We start from the raw sequence: 15,651 nt of genomic DNA, 5'->3' as shown, positions 1-15,651 counted from the left end.
TCTACGAAATAGTAATTAAACACTTATGAAAAAATTCGATTTCTTGCACTGCGCCACACAATTTATCTCTGATGAACCAGAAATCACAAATGCTAAAGTGAAATGCCAAGTGAAATAATCATTTCAATGTGATTTCGAATTTAAGTCCCGCTAATTGCAACTATATATTTTTTTTATATTTGGCACGGAATAATATATAGTGCACAACCTACTTAATGCTTCAGCAGTGGAAAAAATTCAAATTTTTCGCCTAGCTACCTTCCCCAGTACGTTATTCGTAAATTTTTATATATATTTACCATGTTTTTAATGGATTGGCGGGGTACTGTATATACTCTGACACCTGGTTTGACAGCTATCCCTCTGGAAAATCTTACACCTTCGAAATAGCCCTAAATAATTATTTGAATCTTAAATAAAAACACAATAAAGCCATTAAAATGATAAATCATACCAAATACCGCATTTTCAATAAAAAAATTCTATAAAATTTTTACACATCTTCCTTATATAAGCTTTCCTACAGGTTATCTATTGTAAAATTGGGAAAGAACCAACATTATTGCGGAAACATATCTCATTCTTTTAAGCTTATGAACATTTATCAGTTTTGCTTAAATCGTATGCACATAAGTAAGTACACAACACATACAAGCATTTAGACTTGTAAACTTCACCAAACAACTGGGTACACCAGAGACTCAGTAGCATAAGTGCATGGCAAATATTTGTAGAATTGCCGCTGCTACATGAAAATGGAATGTTATCAGTGTGGTCTTTTGCGAAATGTGTCATTGTGCCGGCAATGATTTACCGTTCACTGATAGTTGGCTGACGGTCGCAATGCAAAGGTTTTGAGAAATCGAAATAACAAAAAATCGGTTGATATATCTACATTAAATGTGGCACTTATCTACTTAAAACCACAAAGTTGAGTAAAGTCAAAGTTTGAGGAAAAGTTTATTGTGTCAATCATTAAATATTTGCAAAAACTGTGTTCACATATTCAATAATAATAATAATTGCCATATATTTTGCATAAAAAGGTATTTATAAAAAGTGCGTTGAGATTGAGAACACTAGAAGTTGAGTGACTTACAAGTAATACATTTTTAAAGAGTAATAGTTAGAGGTATGCACCCAGTATGTGTAAATATTTAGATACCACGTAGGCGAATCTGAGTTGGTTTTCAGTCTCCGACTAGCATCAAAGTGTTTTTTTGTGCCATGAAAAATATTCTCAGAAAATCCTTTAGTACATCAACATTCGTTTGACTGCGGTTTAAAGGTCATATAATCCCTTTATAGTTTAACTACCTATACGAAAGCGATTTAACTGTAGACCATTGTTAATTCAGTATCTTTTTAGGAATTCAAGGCAGTATATGCGAGGGAGTTGAATACATTGTTATATATGGGATACTCAATATCGAATCGACTGGAATAAAGAAACAAAATAATTTCGCTGTATCTGCTTTTCTGTTCGTCCGACTGAGTAAGCGCTAACTTGCTGTAACTTGACTGCTAGTTATTAGCTAGGCTGTAATAAATGGGAGGATCGGAGCTTGGTACAGGAAGACAGGCGTAAAATGTGAGCGTAACTTTCTAAAAGGTCTATCTTAGATATATCTTAAATTAGAAATCGGCATCTTAAGTTTTGGAGTAAAAGTTCTAAAACTCAAGCACATTTCTTATCGAACAGTATTATTTAAAACATTTACAGATACATTAGCTTTCGACTAACTATGTCTGAAATAAAGGGTGTCCCAAAATTAACGCAAGACTGGAATTAAATAGAAAGTTGTTGTGTTAATTGAATTTTGTAAGCATGGAGACACGGGTCTTTAGTGAGTATACGCTGTTCAGAGCTTCTTAAAATTTGCAAATTCTTGTCCGTGATGCCGAATTGAGATTCCCGGATTGTGACCGACACTCTCACGTACTGGTTCGATATTGTCTTTTGGTCGACCATGTTTGGCGTCTGCAACGGATCCCGTCGCCCGGCATTTTTCAATTTATCTCTTCACAGTTGACGAAGTTAAAACATTCTCACTTTCGACCAAATTTTGTATGAAATGTTCGAACTGTGGCCGCCAAGCTTTTATTATTTTCATCTGGCACCGTTAGTTTTAGCCCAAAATTTATATTTCACGAACAACTCGGCCAATTTTAATTACATTTAAGGCAGAGTATTTCTATCGTAAATTGAAATAGCACAGTTCGACAACCTTGGATGCCCCGACCAAGCCCTTGCCGCATAGACCTCCGTTTGAAATTCCATTAGTTTCTTTTATTCTACAATAGAAAACTTAAGCACAGTGAAGATATCGAAACAAAACAGGCAAAGCAATTAAAGATTGTGTGTGACAACTCTTAATTAAAAATGTTTGAAATCCGTATATACTTTCGTGGCTTAGTATACCAATTGTAAGGATCCACGCAAAAAGTTTTACCAAATATATCGATCAACTGGTAAGATAACTTTGAAAAATGGTTTACATGTAAATAAAGTAACATAGAGGTTTATAGTAAAAATCGATCCAATCGGTCCAAATCAAGAACGAATTATGTATGTCTGTCCATAGAAATATATTTTTTCTTACATAGCGACTAGAGGCAATAATAAGCTAATGGACAGTCCTCTCAATGAGGCTATCTGCCCATATCCTGCATTAATTAGTATACTTGGTCAAATTTCTGCTAAGGAAAGACTTATATCTGTTTTAAGAAGTATTTCGGAAAATTTCGAATATTTAGCAAGGTTTCCTTACGCCAAAACTCGATCGCCTGTATTTTTAAAATTTTCGAAAGTTTCTATTGTTGGGCTGCACCCGAACTCAGCACTTGCTTACATGTTTACCTTGTTTTCATAAACATAAATGTTACATAAACCCATAAACTGCTTGTTTCCCACAATTACATAAATAAATTTAAAACTCTATATGTGTCCGATGGTCAACGTGACCACCAACAATTTCACGCCACTAACCCAATCAAATAGTTGAGGAAGTAAGTTATGAGCCACTTGTAACATACAAACACACAGGCGAGGCATGTATAATTGCCAGACAATTAAAGTGTTGTCAGCAATAGCTTATGGGCTCATTAATTAATTAATCTTCATGAAAGGTGTGCAATAAAATCACTCGAACTGTGCGCTGACGGTGTTGATTGTTTATTTGCCATTCATCTGAAATATTTGCTGCCGGTACGCGACGCAGCAACGCCATAATTGTCGCCGTTTAGTCTTCAATGTGTGGTAGTGTTGCTTTCAATTTGGACACACCGGTGTCAGCGATGTGCGCGCGCTCATCAAACTCGTGTAAATATTGGCGTAGCTACTGCTGAAGCACGTTTGACGGCTTCACATTGGAAACAACCAGCTTGTGTTTAATATTTATGCACCCAGCATGCAACACATGTGTATACTCTATATAAACATAAATATATATACATTTATGTACATATATGTAGTTAGACCATCGCCCGTTTGTCTGCTTCGGACTATAGTTTAACAGTGCGTCGCCTGGTCTCCGAGCAAATGATAATTATGACGACAATTGGCCATGACGTCGCCATCACTTTTCTCTCTTGCCATTTAATAAAGTCATATGAACATATGAAACGCCTACAGACACGTAGAAAGCATAGCTGCGTTTGTCGCGTTGTAATGTTACCGCCTCCGGTAGGGGCTACATCGTCGAGTTTGAGAGAAAGTTTGCGACTCCGATGTGCTCATCTGCAGCAGCTGTTTCCAAGCACACCGGCGCGTGCGCAACCTATCGATCCATTCAATACTTGTGCAATAAAGAGAATTGCCCGACCACCCAAGTGCAATGGCAATTTACGTCAGTTCGCAACAAGTTGGCGGCCATAAAATGCGAAGAGAGCGCGCACACTACTGGGGCAATGCACATTATTTATGATTGACTACAGCAGCGGCAGCGCGGAATTCAAGCCTGAAGAATGTACGGCTATTATGGCTGGCAGGCGCACAATTTTCCGTGTTATTCGCGAGTTCGGGGGGCAAGCACTAAAGTAGTACTTTCTTGTGTTGCATGTGTATGTGTGTTGGCAATAAAAGAATCGATTACACTAAGCTTACTATGCGCTTGTAAAGAAGCCAACACCGTTTAATTAGCTAATAGTTAAGATTGATGTAATGTCACATGCAATCAAGCTGGTAAAGTCAATAATGTTAGTGTGTAAGTTCAGTACTTCCTTGGTCAATATTTATTTTAATTTATATGCCTAATTCTGGTTCATAATCAAATAAAGTAATATCAAATTTTATTGTTTCTGTATTTGTTGTCTGTTTAATTCCTACTGTTTCAACCGGACACAATGTCCAGAACGCGATTTTGCTATGACTCCTCAAAATTTTCAGGTAACTTGAGTTCTTGAGAGTAGTAATTGGTCGTTTCCCTACTAAGACATCACAATTAGAGAAAGAGTTTGTAAATGTGCTGATAGGCTCTCTCATTGACTTAGTTTAGGAAACCGCGTCCAGAAGCGTTGTGCTTAAGGTCAGATTCGTTTATTTACTTTAAGGAAACTATGCCTTTTTACAGAGTGCATTGCGTTTTTCCCAGTGCTGACCGCACTATTCTGTTGTCAGGCCTTTAACTACCTTATCGGGATCCAGGTGAATATTTTAACAGTAAAATTTTAGAAACATCGGGAGATATCCGGTTACTGTTCGAAATATTGTGTTCTATTACGTTTTTTTTCTGGATATTTTAAAGGATTTCCTGTCACTGCACAAATTAATGGTTCTTTCAGGTTGTAAAAGTTCTTCATTAGGATCCTAACTATCCCCGTCGACTATATTTTATGAGCCACCAGCTGTTTGTCATGTGAGTTAAAGATTTCATCGCGACTCTTTACTTTAGTCATAATCGAGGTAAATTAAAGTGCGGCACTCTTTGAAAGACCAATTATTAAAAATATCGATATAATGATGGAAATCGTCGAGTACGACCATCATGTGAACAGTGTTTCGCTTGCCCCGGAGCACATTGCATAATAAACCGTTTGGTACCCTTTAAGTAAGGCTGGACACAATATTGTCGTTGCTTATATTTTTGTACTTATTACATACCTATGTGCGAAGTTGGGTCTACGCAACCTGAACAGACTCAACGCTGTATGCTTCCTAAGCAAAATATCTACAGAACAATTTACCCATCCACAATAACACGTGGTACGTAAACGATTCATAGTTATACATTGGTTTTTCGTATCATAAATGTTCTTTGACTTTGACCATGAAATACAAATTATTAGTGGATTCAAATTATTTAACCTTTAAAAAGGGCACAGCCTATGCTCAAAAATTAGAACTTTCAGGCATTGGAATTTCCAGAAATAATAATCAGAGTTTGCAATACATTAAACGTTCTAAAATTAGAATCGAAATTTCGAATTTCTGAGAGCATTTTGTTTGTTTGTTGCTATCGATAATTGAGCTATACGGTGTACCGGTATGAAATGAAAGTTTTTTTATGAAAATGAAATACTAATTTTGAATGGGAAAGTAAATAAAAAATAGCTTTTTACACATTTTGGCCTAGCAATTTGTTGATACGATGCCAATAGAAATGTTCGTCTTTTGAAGCAAACCACTCAGACACCCATTTTTCGACTTATGCGTAGTAAACGAAGTGCTGCTCAGCCAATGCGTGTACCATCGGAAAAACAAATAATAATCAGAAGGGCCCTAGCCAAGTATTTTGATTGTAACCTGAATCGATTTTGCTTTGTTTGCAGACGCATTGTAGTGTAACAAAATTACATTGCCTTATCTTCTGGCAGCTTTTGCATGTTTTGATAGAGCATGATCACTATATGCCCCGACAAGCATTCGATGCGACTCTGCTGCACTTTTCTTCAAATGGAAACAAACAATTAATACTTTCCGCAAATCATCACTTTCCAATACCAAATTTGACATTTTCAACACAATGAAAAAATATGCTGTAGTTTGTTCAATGACTGTAAGGTTATTGAATATGTGTGACAGATGTCATGCCAACCAAACAGAAAAAAAATTATGGCTCGTTCAGAACAAATGTTCCCTGCCAACACATTTATTTCTTAACGCTCACTTCATACCGTTACCGGGTATTTTGTTTGAAAAAGTTAATAATTAATTTAATAAACAGGTGCAATCTTAGTGAAATGGTCTCTACTAAGCACTTAAGCAATCTTCTGGCTCTCTGTATCTATATTCAGATTGAAAAAATTCAAAAATACAAACATATATGACTGACCATATATCAAGTAAAAATTAGTTGTGAAGTTGGTGATTGAGCCGTTTATTTTATAATTAATGTCTGTATGCGCCACACAACATTTTACAGCAAAAAAAAATTATTGCTGCGCTATCGTGGCAATAAATTGAAATGGAAACTATATTGTGCGACAGTAAAAAGTTCACATTGTTTTCAATATTTATGTAATACGTGTAATAAAAAATTTATTATTTTCGCCGAAATTGAAAGGCAAGCTTTTCATCAGCCAGACCAATATTGTGGCTATTGCAATTCGTGCGAAAGTGTTCTCTACTTTTGTATGAGTGAATGTGTCTAAATTTATTTTTCGTGTCTATATTTATTTACACTCATGTGTGAGCACATGAAAATTTCTTAGAAATTCCACATTAATCGATTTCATCGTTAAATATGTTGCGATTTTATGGTTATGCATTTCAATGAGCGCGTCTGCGAATTTTATTAGCGTTTCAACTGGCGCTAATGAAGTTTGGAGGGAGAAACATTTTTGCAAGGAAATACATAAATATTTACATGCCTGAATATGTATGTCTACTATGTAGTTTTAAACACTTGTGCTACATGCCACAGTGCAAACAAATATGCCACATTCACTTAAATGGCGCGTAGGCGCATGCAAGCTCATCTACTCGTATATATGTATACATATGTATGTATGGATGTGTGTCAATATATTTATGCATGCGAATATTAAACGATGAGCTATAAAATATTTAAGTGCAATGCTACTACCACCGTTTCTACTCCGGTTCCGCGCATGCAAAACACTTTGTTCAAATCGTCCACTTAAGCGCCACTGAACTTGAGTAGCGCAGCGTCCTACAGATGAACGCACTCCACAATTGGCGGCCAATGAAATCGCAACTTGTGGCCATGCAACGGTTTATGCACATTTGTTGCATACACTACAAACGTATGGCATGTGCGTGCGTGTGTGTAGAACTTTGCGGACGCAAGTTTTCAATTGCTTGGAATTAGCGCTACAAGCAGTACCAAACAAAGAAGTCAATAATTTGCCCTTGTGGCATGCAACAGTATTAACGGCGCTCATGTGTGTACTCGCAGCGGCAATAAATAGCCAGACTGGATGTTGGCTGTGCCACAGTTGGCAGACAATTGCATCAAGTGGGGGCAAAATGAAAAGAAATAAAAGTAATAGGCGATAAAAAACGGCACATTTTGTTGTTGTGTACGGACACATGCATGTTGTACATACATATGTACAGTTGTATAAGACATGTCCTCGTGCATGCTGTTGCAGCTAAATTGCCATGGTTGTTTGTGTACGCGAACCCTGCAGTAAATCAAATTATTTCTCGATCGACAGAAACTACTTAAATTGGTGGCAATGCTCGCCTGTACTTAATCCCAATGAAAAGTTTACAGCTGTTTTGACCGTTTAATTGAGGAAATATTTCATAAAAGTCAAAAGACATTAGAAGAAGATCTTCATTTTGAGCTTTGCAAGCGTATAAGTACTTTGGCCGAAAGCAGAAAGAGTTTTTTGTTCGTTTTAGTCGTGAAGTCGAGTCCCGATTGACAAGTGCGGTAATGGGTTTGCCAATTAAGCGCCTTAAAAGTAGCGCGGCCACCCTCAATCCTCTTTAGTTACTAAACATGTCCGCAACAAAAGCTAGTAAAGCTGCAGCTTTTAGCTCGAGTGTAGTCGGCAAGCTCGAAGTAGTCGGCAAGCTACAACAATAAAATATGGGTACTATAAGAAGAAGTACGCGCTACCACTTTTCAAAAAATAGGGTTTCCACTGGAAAAAATACGTTTATAATAGCGGTTGCGCCAAAGTCACATGCCTAGATATGACTGCCTTTCAATTATGAAAAGAAAATACAAATTCATCCTTCTACACATTAAATAGGACGGACTTCATGAGTTCTCGGACTTCATGATTCTCAAAAACGATCGAATCGCAGTATCCGGAACCGATTCATATTTATATTCGACCACAAACTCTTAACTCGTAAGTAATCTCCGAAGCTACATCAATAAAATATGGTTATGGCTTGCTACCGCTATTCAGAATAGAGTTCGGTCCTAGTTTCCGACCAGACAAATTTACTTTCCTAATATTGATCGAGCCACGGCACACATGAATCTCCGAGGGTCGAGGTTCTTGTGTTATTAAAATCAATAAGTCGGATCGTACCTGGATTTATATCCAGCCCTGAACATCAATTCAACAACATTTTATGCTGTTCCAACATGGGTTTTATGAGGACAACCAACACAACCATATATTGTTGCACTGTTCGGTCAAAATTTCCGATTGCAAATTTACTTTTATTTTGACTACATTTCTCTTTCATTAAATTCATCAGCAGGAAATGTCTTACAGTTTAAAGAACTCTACTTTTGCCCAAGAATATCGATAAGAGGAGATGGGCCCTCTATAATAATTATATAGGGGTTTCCGTAATAGAACTTTTCGTCGTTCGTCAAAAGAGGACTTTCTGATAGCCCATTTAGTCCACCCCAATACTTCTCAAGCGTTTTCGTATACTAGTTATTCAAAGCAGGATTTCTTATTTGTAATCTTGATTGTCAACAATGACGTGCGGATCGAGATCTAATTTTTTAACAAAGAGCGATGTTTGCTATTATTTCTACTGTGACGATCGCCCAAGTATAAAGGAATCCACCCGAACATATTATGCAATAAAAAGTGGTAAAAAAACGAACGGTCTAATTTCTACTGGATCAAACTGAGTTACTTTTAAACCGTTTGGCACCAGTTCAAGGAGCATAGCGAAAAGGTTTTTATAGTGTTTTAACCGAACCATAGCATAATTGAATAAACTTAAATATTCAAAGGTCCGCACACAGTAATAAATACATATAAAAATTTTTGTAAGCTTGTGTCGGTCTGTTGTTGAATAAGTGGACGTGTGGCATGTGGCACATCGTAATTTGAAATGCACACCTCCGCCGCAAACTCAAAAGATTTGCAACAAACGTACACATATGCCGGAACGCGACGTTTCGTCGTGACGCATGGCCAGAATATTTTAAGTCTCGATTTCGCTACAATGAAGCATAGAACAACACTGCAAGCCACAACGGTCCGCTTTAGTCGGCATAATGTGGTTGACTGTTTGAAAGGAACTCACATACTCGTACAACATATGTTTAGTTACGTGTACTCGCATTCTCGTGCCGATAGTTTACCATACCTGGAAAGTCGTAAATTTACGGGATAATAAAGTTGTTATGTGTTGCGGTCATGCCATGATGCCCGCCAATAATCTACTGACACGGTACAATTTCCGCAATAGAGAACTTGCGGCATATCAATACAGTAGCCTAAACAGTAGCGGTAGCGGTAGCAGCAGCGATTGTTGGGTCAACAAATAGAATGCCTGCTATCAACAGGTATATCAAACAATTCGCATAAAACTCGGTTATAGCCTATTGAAATTGCTTCAAAGAAAATTAATTATTTTGCAGACTAGTAAATAGTACAAAAATTGGCATAATAAAACCAACTATCGTTGCCACAATGATTTTTGAATGCAATGAAATTGGCACTACCGTTCAGTTCAGGATTCAATTGTCAGTTTATTTAAGACTTTCATTTGCTTGAAGATGAGTCTATGCAGATGAACTTTCGGAGGAATATTTAGCTACAGCTATGATAACATCAGTGCTTTATTGTTGTAGCTCTTTCGGAGAATTTGATTTCCTTGTAACAGTACTTAATATACGATTCCGATAAGGAATCGTTTTTTTTATCAATATAGCGATAGCTTCGACTCGCCACTTCCTCTGCTCCTTAAGTTTGGTCTTAGCCAAAGCACCTGGAAGTGTATCTCATTGAATACTGTACTCGTTTATATTCGTCAAAGTAGGACTTCATATAGAATATTGTGTGGTTTAGGTTGCTCTAGTGAGATTGTTTCCAGATGCTGACTATATATAATGAAATTGGGTGCGATATGAATTGAAGCAGAAATTCTGCATGATTGCTACAAAAAGAAGTAAATTTTTCATCGTATTGGGACTGGTGATGAAAAATGGATCGATTACGACAACTCTAAATGCAAAAATATCATATGTGAAACCGGACCAACCAGCTAAATCACACCAAATGTATTATGAACTTCTAAGACCTTGAGACCTTTGTTAATGAATAAGGCTATCGACAACAACTAATCATATTGAATCGAGTGATTACCGAAAAACGGCTTGAATCGCCTCGGGACTAGACGTGAGGCCATAATTTTCCATCGTGACAACGCTCGGTCTCATGTTGAAAGACCGGTTGAATACTACGTGAAAAACAGCGGCTGGGAAGTTTTGTCTCACACTCCTTTAGCCCAGACCTTGCTTGATGCAGAACATTCTACTGGAATATGGTTCACATCGGAACAGGGCGTCGATGGCTTGATTTGTTCTTGGCCAAGCCGGCGCAGTTCTTTCAGTATGAAATACACAAATGGTAAGAAAGATGGGAAATTGTTATGCTAGCTTCAGATGGACGTTACTTGGAATATTACTACTCATGTTTTTCTTAAATAGATGTGCAAATTTTGAAAAAATAGTTTTCTTTAACTGTATACATATAGAACTTCCAATTAGGTCGTTTAATCCAAGACATTTTCAACAGCAAAATAAAATTGTGATTTCTTTAGCACAAGTCAAATGTTTTTCGAGCAAATTTATTCGAAGCTTTACATCGAAATAAATATCTTAATTAAGACATACGAGTATTACATTACCCTTAAGTTCTTTTTTTTTTTGAGCCATGATGACTAAAAAGTATGTACCTTCTATTGAAGGAGTAAAAAAACTGTTGATTTTCATAAACTTCATTTAATAACCTTACATCGTTGCATTTTATTTTCATTACAGAATCGCCCACCCAACTGGCCATCGAGCATTATAATCATATGAAAGTGGCCACTAGATGTCGCCGTCCAATACCGCGCGTTATACACGTTTCCAACTACACTTTCAAAACCTATCATCCCTCCTACACTATTTTGTACCGCTGTGGCGAGGATACGGGCTGCTGTCGCTCGATGGGGCAGACCTGCACTGTCAAAGAGTATGAGAATGTGCCACTCTATTTCATGGTAAGTGAAACTCACCACACCTTTATTATATGCTATATTGTATAGATGCATTTAATATGTCTTGCCATAAATTTCCTAGTAAATGCTTGCATATAAATATATGACAGTTTTCGTACAGCAATTTTCTCATTAATACAACAATACATGGAGATATTGTACGTATGCATAAATATTATGAGTGCCACAAATGTGCAGGCAAGAAGCAATTAACAATAATTTTGATAGTTAAGCGCTCGGAACAAAAGACAATCGACAACAGCAACCACAAATTATATTGACTATCAATTTGCTAAGCGTTGAAACCGCGATTGCTTGTGTACTACGGCATATTTACTCGCTGGTAAACTCTTACGCTTTGCCTGCCGGTGTTTTTGACTAAAGAGCTATGCGCATGCGCAGAGAAAGTGGGCGATAAATGTCATAATGCCCGGCGTTTTCAATTAAATATTTTTTTGACACGATTTATGACAAATTTTAACTTATGCATGTTGTTATTACTCAATAACGTATCCTTAGTTGTGGCAAACCGTTATATTTTTATAATGTCAGACTTTGAAATTCGACAATTTTTCAAGTGAAATTGAAAGCCGGTACATACGCAAATGCATTAGCTAACTTAGTAAGTGCTTCTTGTTACAACATTTTGATGTAAATTTCAATACATACATATTATATATAAGATAAATTGATGGCAAAAATATAGGAACACTCCCGAGAAAAGAGAAGCAATAAATAATATATACAGAGCAAAATAAGTACTCTTATGCTGAACCTTCCAACTGTCTAATAAAACAAAAAAAAAACTGCGAACTTCGGTTGCACCGAAGCTGTTATCGGTCAGGTTACTTTATAGCGACTTTAGTAGCCCGATCCGAACAATATGTTCGGAGACTGCAACCTTGACTTGGGCAATAATTTGTGCTAAATTTGTTTAGGATATTTTGTCAAATAAGAAGCTTTTCAATACAAGAACTTGCTTCTGATCGGTCAGTTTGTATGACAACTATATGTTATAGTGGTGAAATATCGAATATTGGTAATTACAGAATAAACCAAATTATTCGACTAGCAAAGCATATTGTCGACTTCGATTCACCACATCTTCTTTGCTCACTAAGTTTCAGATCTGCACTCTGGTTAAAGAGTTTACATCGGAATACAGCAACAAACTAAATACTTTTAATAAAGGATAAGATAAATTATTAAAATGATATAATCGCTTATTTTTCTCTCTATCTTTTTTATAATACCATACTATGTTATCTATACCAGTTTTCGTTCGGTTCATTGTATACTCTGGTATAATTTAATACATGGTTATGTAAATTTTATTTATTTTATGAACTCTGTGCGTAAAAAAAATACTAATTTATGCTATTAAAAGAATCCTTTTTAGAAAAGTTTTAAAATTTATGAATATTACTTAAAATAAATTTTATATGAAATATATGTACAGAATTTCTTAGCATAATTGTGCTAGAAGTTTTGAATTCAATACGTTTCTTCATAAGCGTGAATGGACTCTGATTAATAAATGAACTTTTTATTCCCAATTCGACCTTTATATAAAATAACAGTAAGTATAGTTTAACTAAATGCTATGCTCTATCAAAATCTTTGCGAAATAAAATATTTTTGTGTTGGTAGAGTGTACCACTACTACTTGAGTTGTTACGAGCTTATCGCATAATGACATTTCTATGAATTATCAAGCAATAGAAGGAAACAGTTGACTGTAACTGTTCAGGTATTCACTTGAGTAATTAATCTGGATGGTAGATACTCAAGTTGAACAGAGTTATACGCTCAAATTCCCAGCGGAAAGTTTCCCTTACAGAACAACACAGAAAAAATATATTTGTTTGTTCAAAGAGCGCCATATTTATTTACAATTGTATATATCATTTTGAAGAGATTTTTAAACTTCCTCTATTTGATAAGATCTATATATATAATTGGGGTTCTCTTTTTCATAGATTATCGTTATGGTCTTTTCAAACAAATAGAGGAACATTTAAAACCTCTTCGAAATGATTTCTACATCAATTATTTTCTCGGTAGTAAATATTTAAACTTTGAGGTTTAAAATCACTTATGTACATTCTAAACATAAACACTGGACTGTCAGTGGAAAAAAGGGACTTTTGCAGCATACATTTGGACTTTGACTTGATCAGGCCATGAATCTTCCCACATTCTGTTTAAAAACAAAAAAACTTTGTTTCCATGGCGAATGAGATCACTTGCTTGATCAACTTTGAATAGTTTCGACTTTGACATTATCGAGGTTCGACTTTGATTAAATTTTTGATCTAAAAGACTTCCGTCAGAAGAGAATGAGACCTTTCGCAGTTTAAGTATTGAAATTGACTTAATCGAGGCTTGAATATGGTCATCTCTCTCTAAGTCTTCTTATCAGATGAGTATCTCATCTAAAAGTCTTCTATCGGCTGATAGTCAGGCCTTCAGGACTTAGGACCTTAGCCGTTAGCTTTTGTAAGCATTTTAGAATACTTCTCGAGCGAAATTTTCTTAAAAATATTGCTAAATTTACTTATGAATTTTGAAAGCGTAGCTTGAGGGAATGGAAGCTCAAAATTTGTTTTTAAAAGAAAAAAACTAAAATTAACACTTTTTAGTCCACATCATGATCACTTTATCATTCCTCTTTATAGCTGCAATAGAAAGCGTTTATTATTTTCTATTATTAATCTCCTCACGATAACTCAGCGAGATTATCTTTGTACTTTTAAGTGTTTGGGATTTATATTTATTTTTACGAGAGTTGATTTTATCTTGTTTTAATTTCAATGGCAACTACAGAGCATTTAAAGTGATTATACAACTGTTTTATTATAGGAAATAGTTTTATTTTTTTCTTTTACAAATCGCCGGTCAACCGGCGACGGCGCCGATATTTATAAAGCTTCAGGGTCTTCAGGTCATTGGTCTCCTCCTTGGCGACCTCGCCTTTAAACATTCGTATGTTAAGAATACCCCAATTAGTTGTCTGTATGGTGCAAGTTCATTTAGCATACATACATACATAACAACAACAGCAGAACAAATCCGCTTAAATACATCCTTATGTACTACGTATGTATATTTGAATATCAATTCTTCTATACAATTGCTTGTTATGTTATGCCAAAGGTGCCCAACCGAGGTGTGTTGCCGGCAAATCGTGGCACCAGCGACCCATAAATTTGGCGATAAAAAACTCCAATTTGACTGCAATGAAAAACAAGCCGCCGTGAATAGGAATGTAAACAAAAACAAAAATTAAACCAGAACGATTGCAGCAAAAGAAATGCATGCGAAACAATGAATGACTCAGGCGAAAGAAATTTCGAAGGGGCGTTGCACTTTCATATATTTTTTTTAGACGTCTTGCTTTTTTCCCGGCATAGTTTAGCCGTTAAAACTTGATAGTCATACGGATGCACGTACAAACAAACAGCAAAAACACACGTGCGCTTATGAACATAAATAAGACTGTCATTCATAGAATTAATTCAATTACACAAATATATTGTACATATGTATTTTTGTATACATGGCATATATTATACATATAACTATAATATCACGATACAGATGTTGTTTGTTTGTTATTTTATTTGCAGGTAGAATTGGTGAACTCCAGCAACTCTCGCAAGCATCCCGAAGTCTTGATGCTGCGCAATGACACCGAATGTCACTGTATAAACCGTACGTACTTGACCTCTACGCCGGAGTTCATCACACGCGACAAACGTTCCAATCTCGCTTATAGGCGACACACACGTTCGCACATTGCGGCTTTCGATAGTTCTATGGAGGCGGCGAACCAATTGGATCAACGCAGTGACCTTGAATATGTTAGTGAAAAGAGTCGAGAGGCAGTCTGTCGCTGTCCCAGACACTTCGATGTGTTCCAAGAGGATATTAGATGGGAGTCAACGCAGCGGCGTCATGAATCACAATCGAATGTTGCACGCGCCTACAATTGCCGTTGTGACTGTGCAGACGCCAATGCATCGTGTCAGCGCTTCAAGAATGGTGATGAGGGCTTTGCCATGGATGATCGCAGGTGAATACATATTTTTGGCATGTTTCTAAAACTTTCTAATACCAAGATTCCCAGGCGCTTTGGTATTCCGCGCTTTATTCAGCTATCAATCCGGTCTTGAGCAAGAGCTGAAATATACATATAAACTGAGGGCCAAAGATTTGTAAAAGCCTTTAGGCAGCAAAGCCATAAAAAGATCTCCAGGCTCTTTGGCATTCAG

General features: G+C 36.3%; 1 protein-coding gene across 6 annotated transcripts in view; it reads left to right on the top strand.

The window, feature by feature from the left end:
• LOC106624425 (uncharacterized) overlaps positions 1-15,651 on the top strand; it is a 32,150-nt gene that overhangs the window by 14,818 nt on the left and 1,681 nt on the right. For all 6 annotated transcript variants that reach the window (XM_036366781.2, XM_036366779.2, XM_036366780.2 and 3 more), the window contains exons 4-5: positions 11,157-11,380; positions 15,007-15,452. In XM_036366781.2, coding sequence (XP_036222674.2) covers positions 11,157-11,380; positions 15,007-15,452 — 670 coding nt within the window. The remainder of the gene's footprint in view (positions 1-11,156; positions 11,381-15,006; positions 15,453-15,651) is intronic.

The sequence above is a fragment of the Bactrocera oleae genome, chromosome 3 (genome assembly GCF_042242935.1).
Source record: "Bactrocera oleae isolate idBacOlea1 chromosome 3, idBacOlea1, whole genome shotgun sequence".
Taxonomy (NCBI): Eukaryota; Metazoa; Arthropoda; class Insecta; order Diptera; family Tephritidae; genus Bactrocera; species Bactrocera oleae.
Note: the sequence above shows the minus strand (reverse complement) of the source record. Positions and strands in the feature narration are given on the sequence as shown.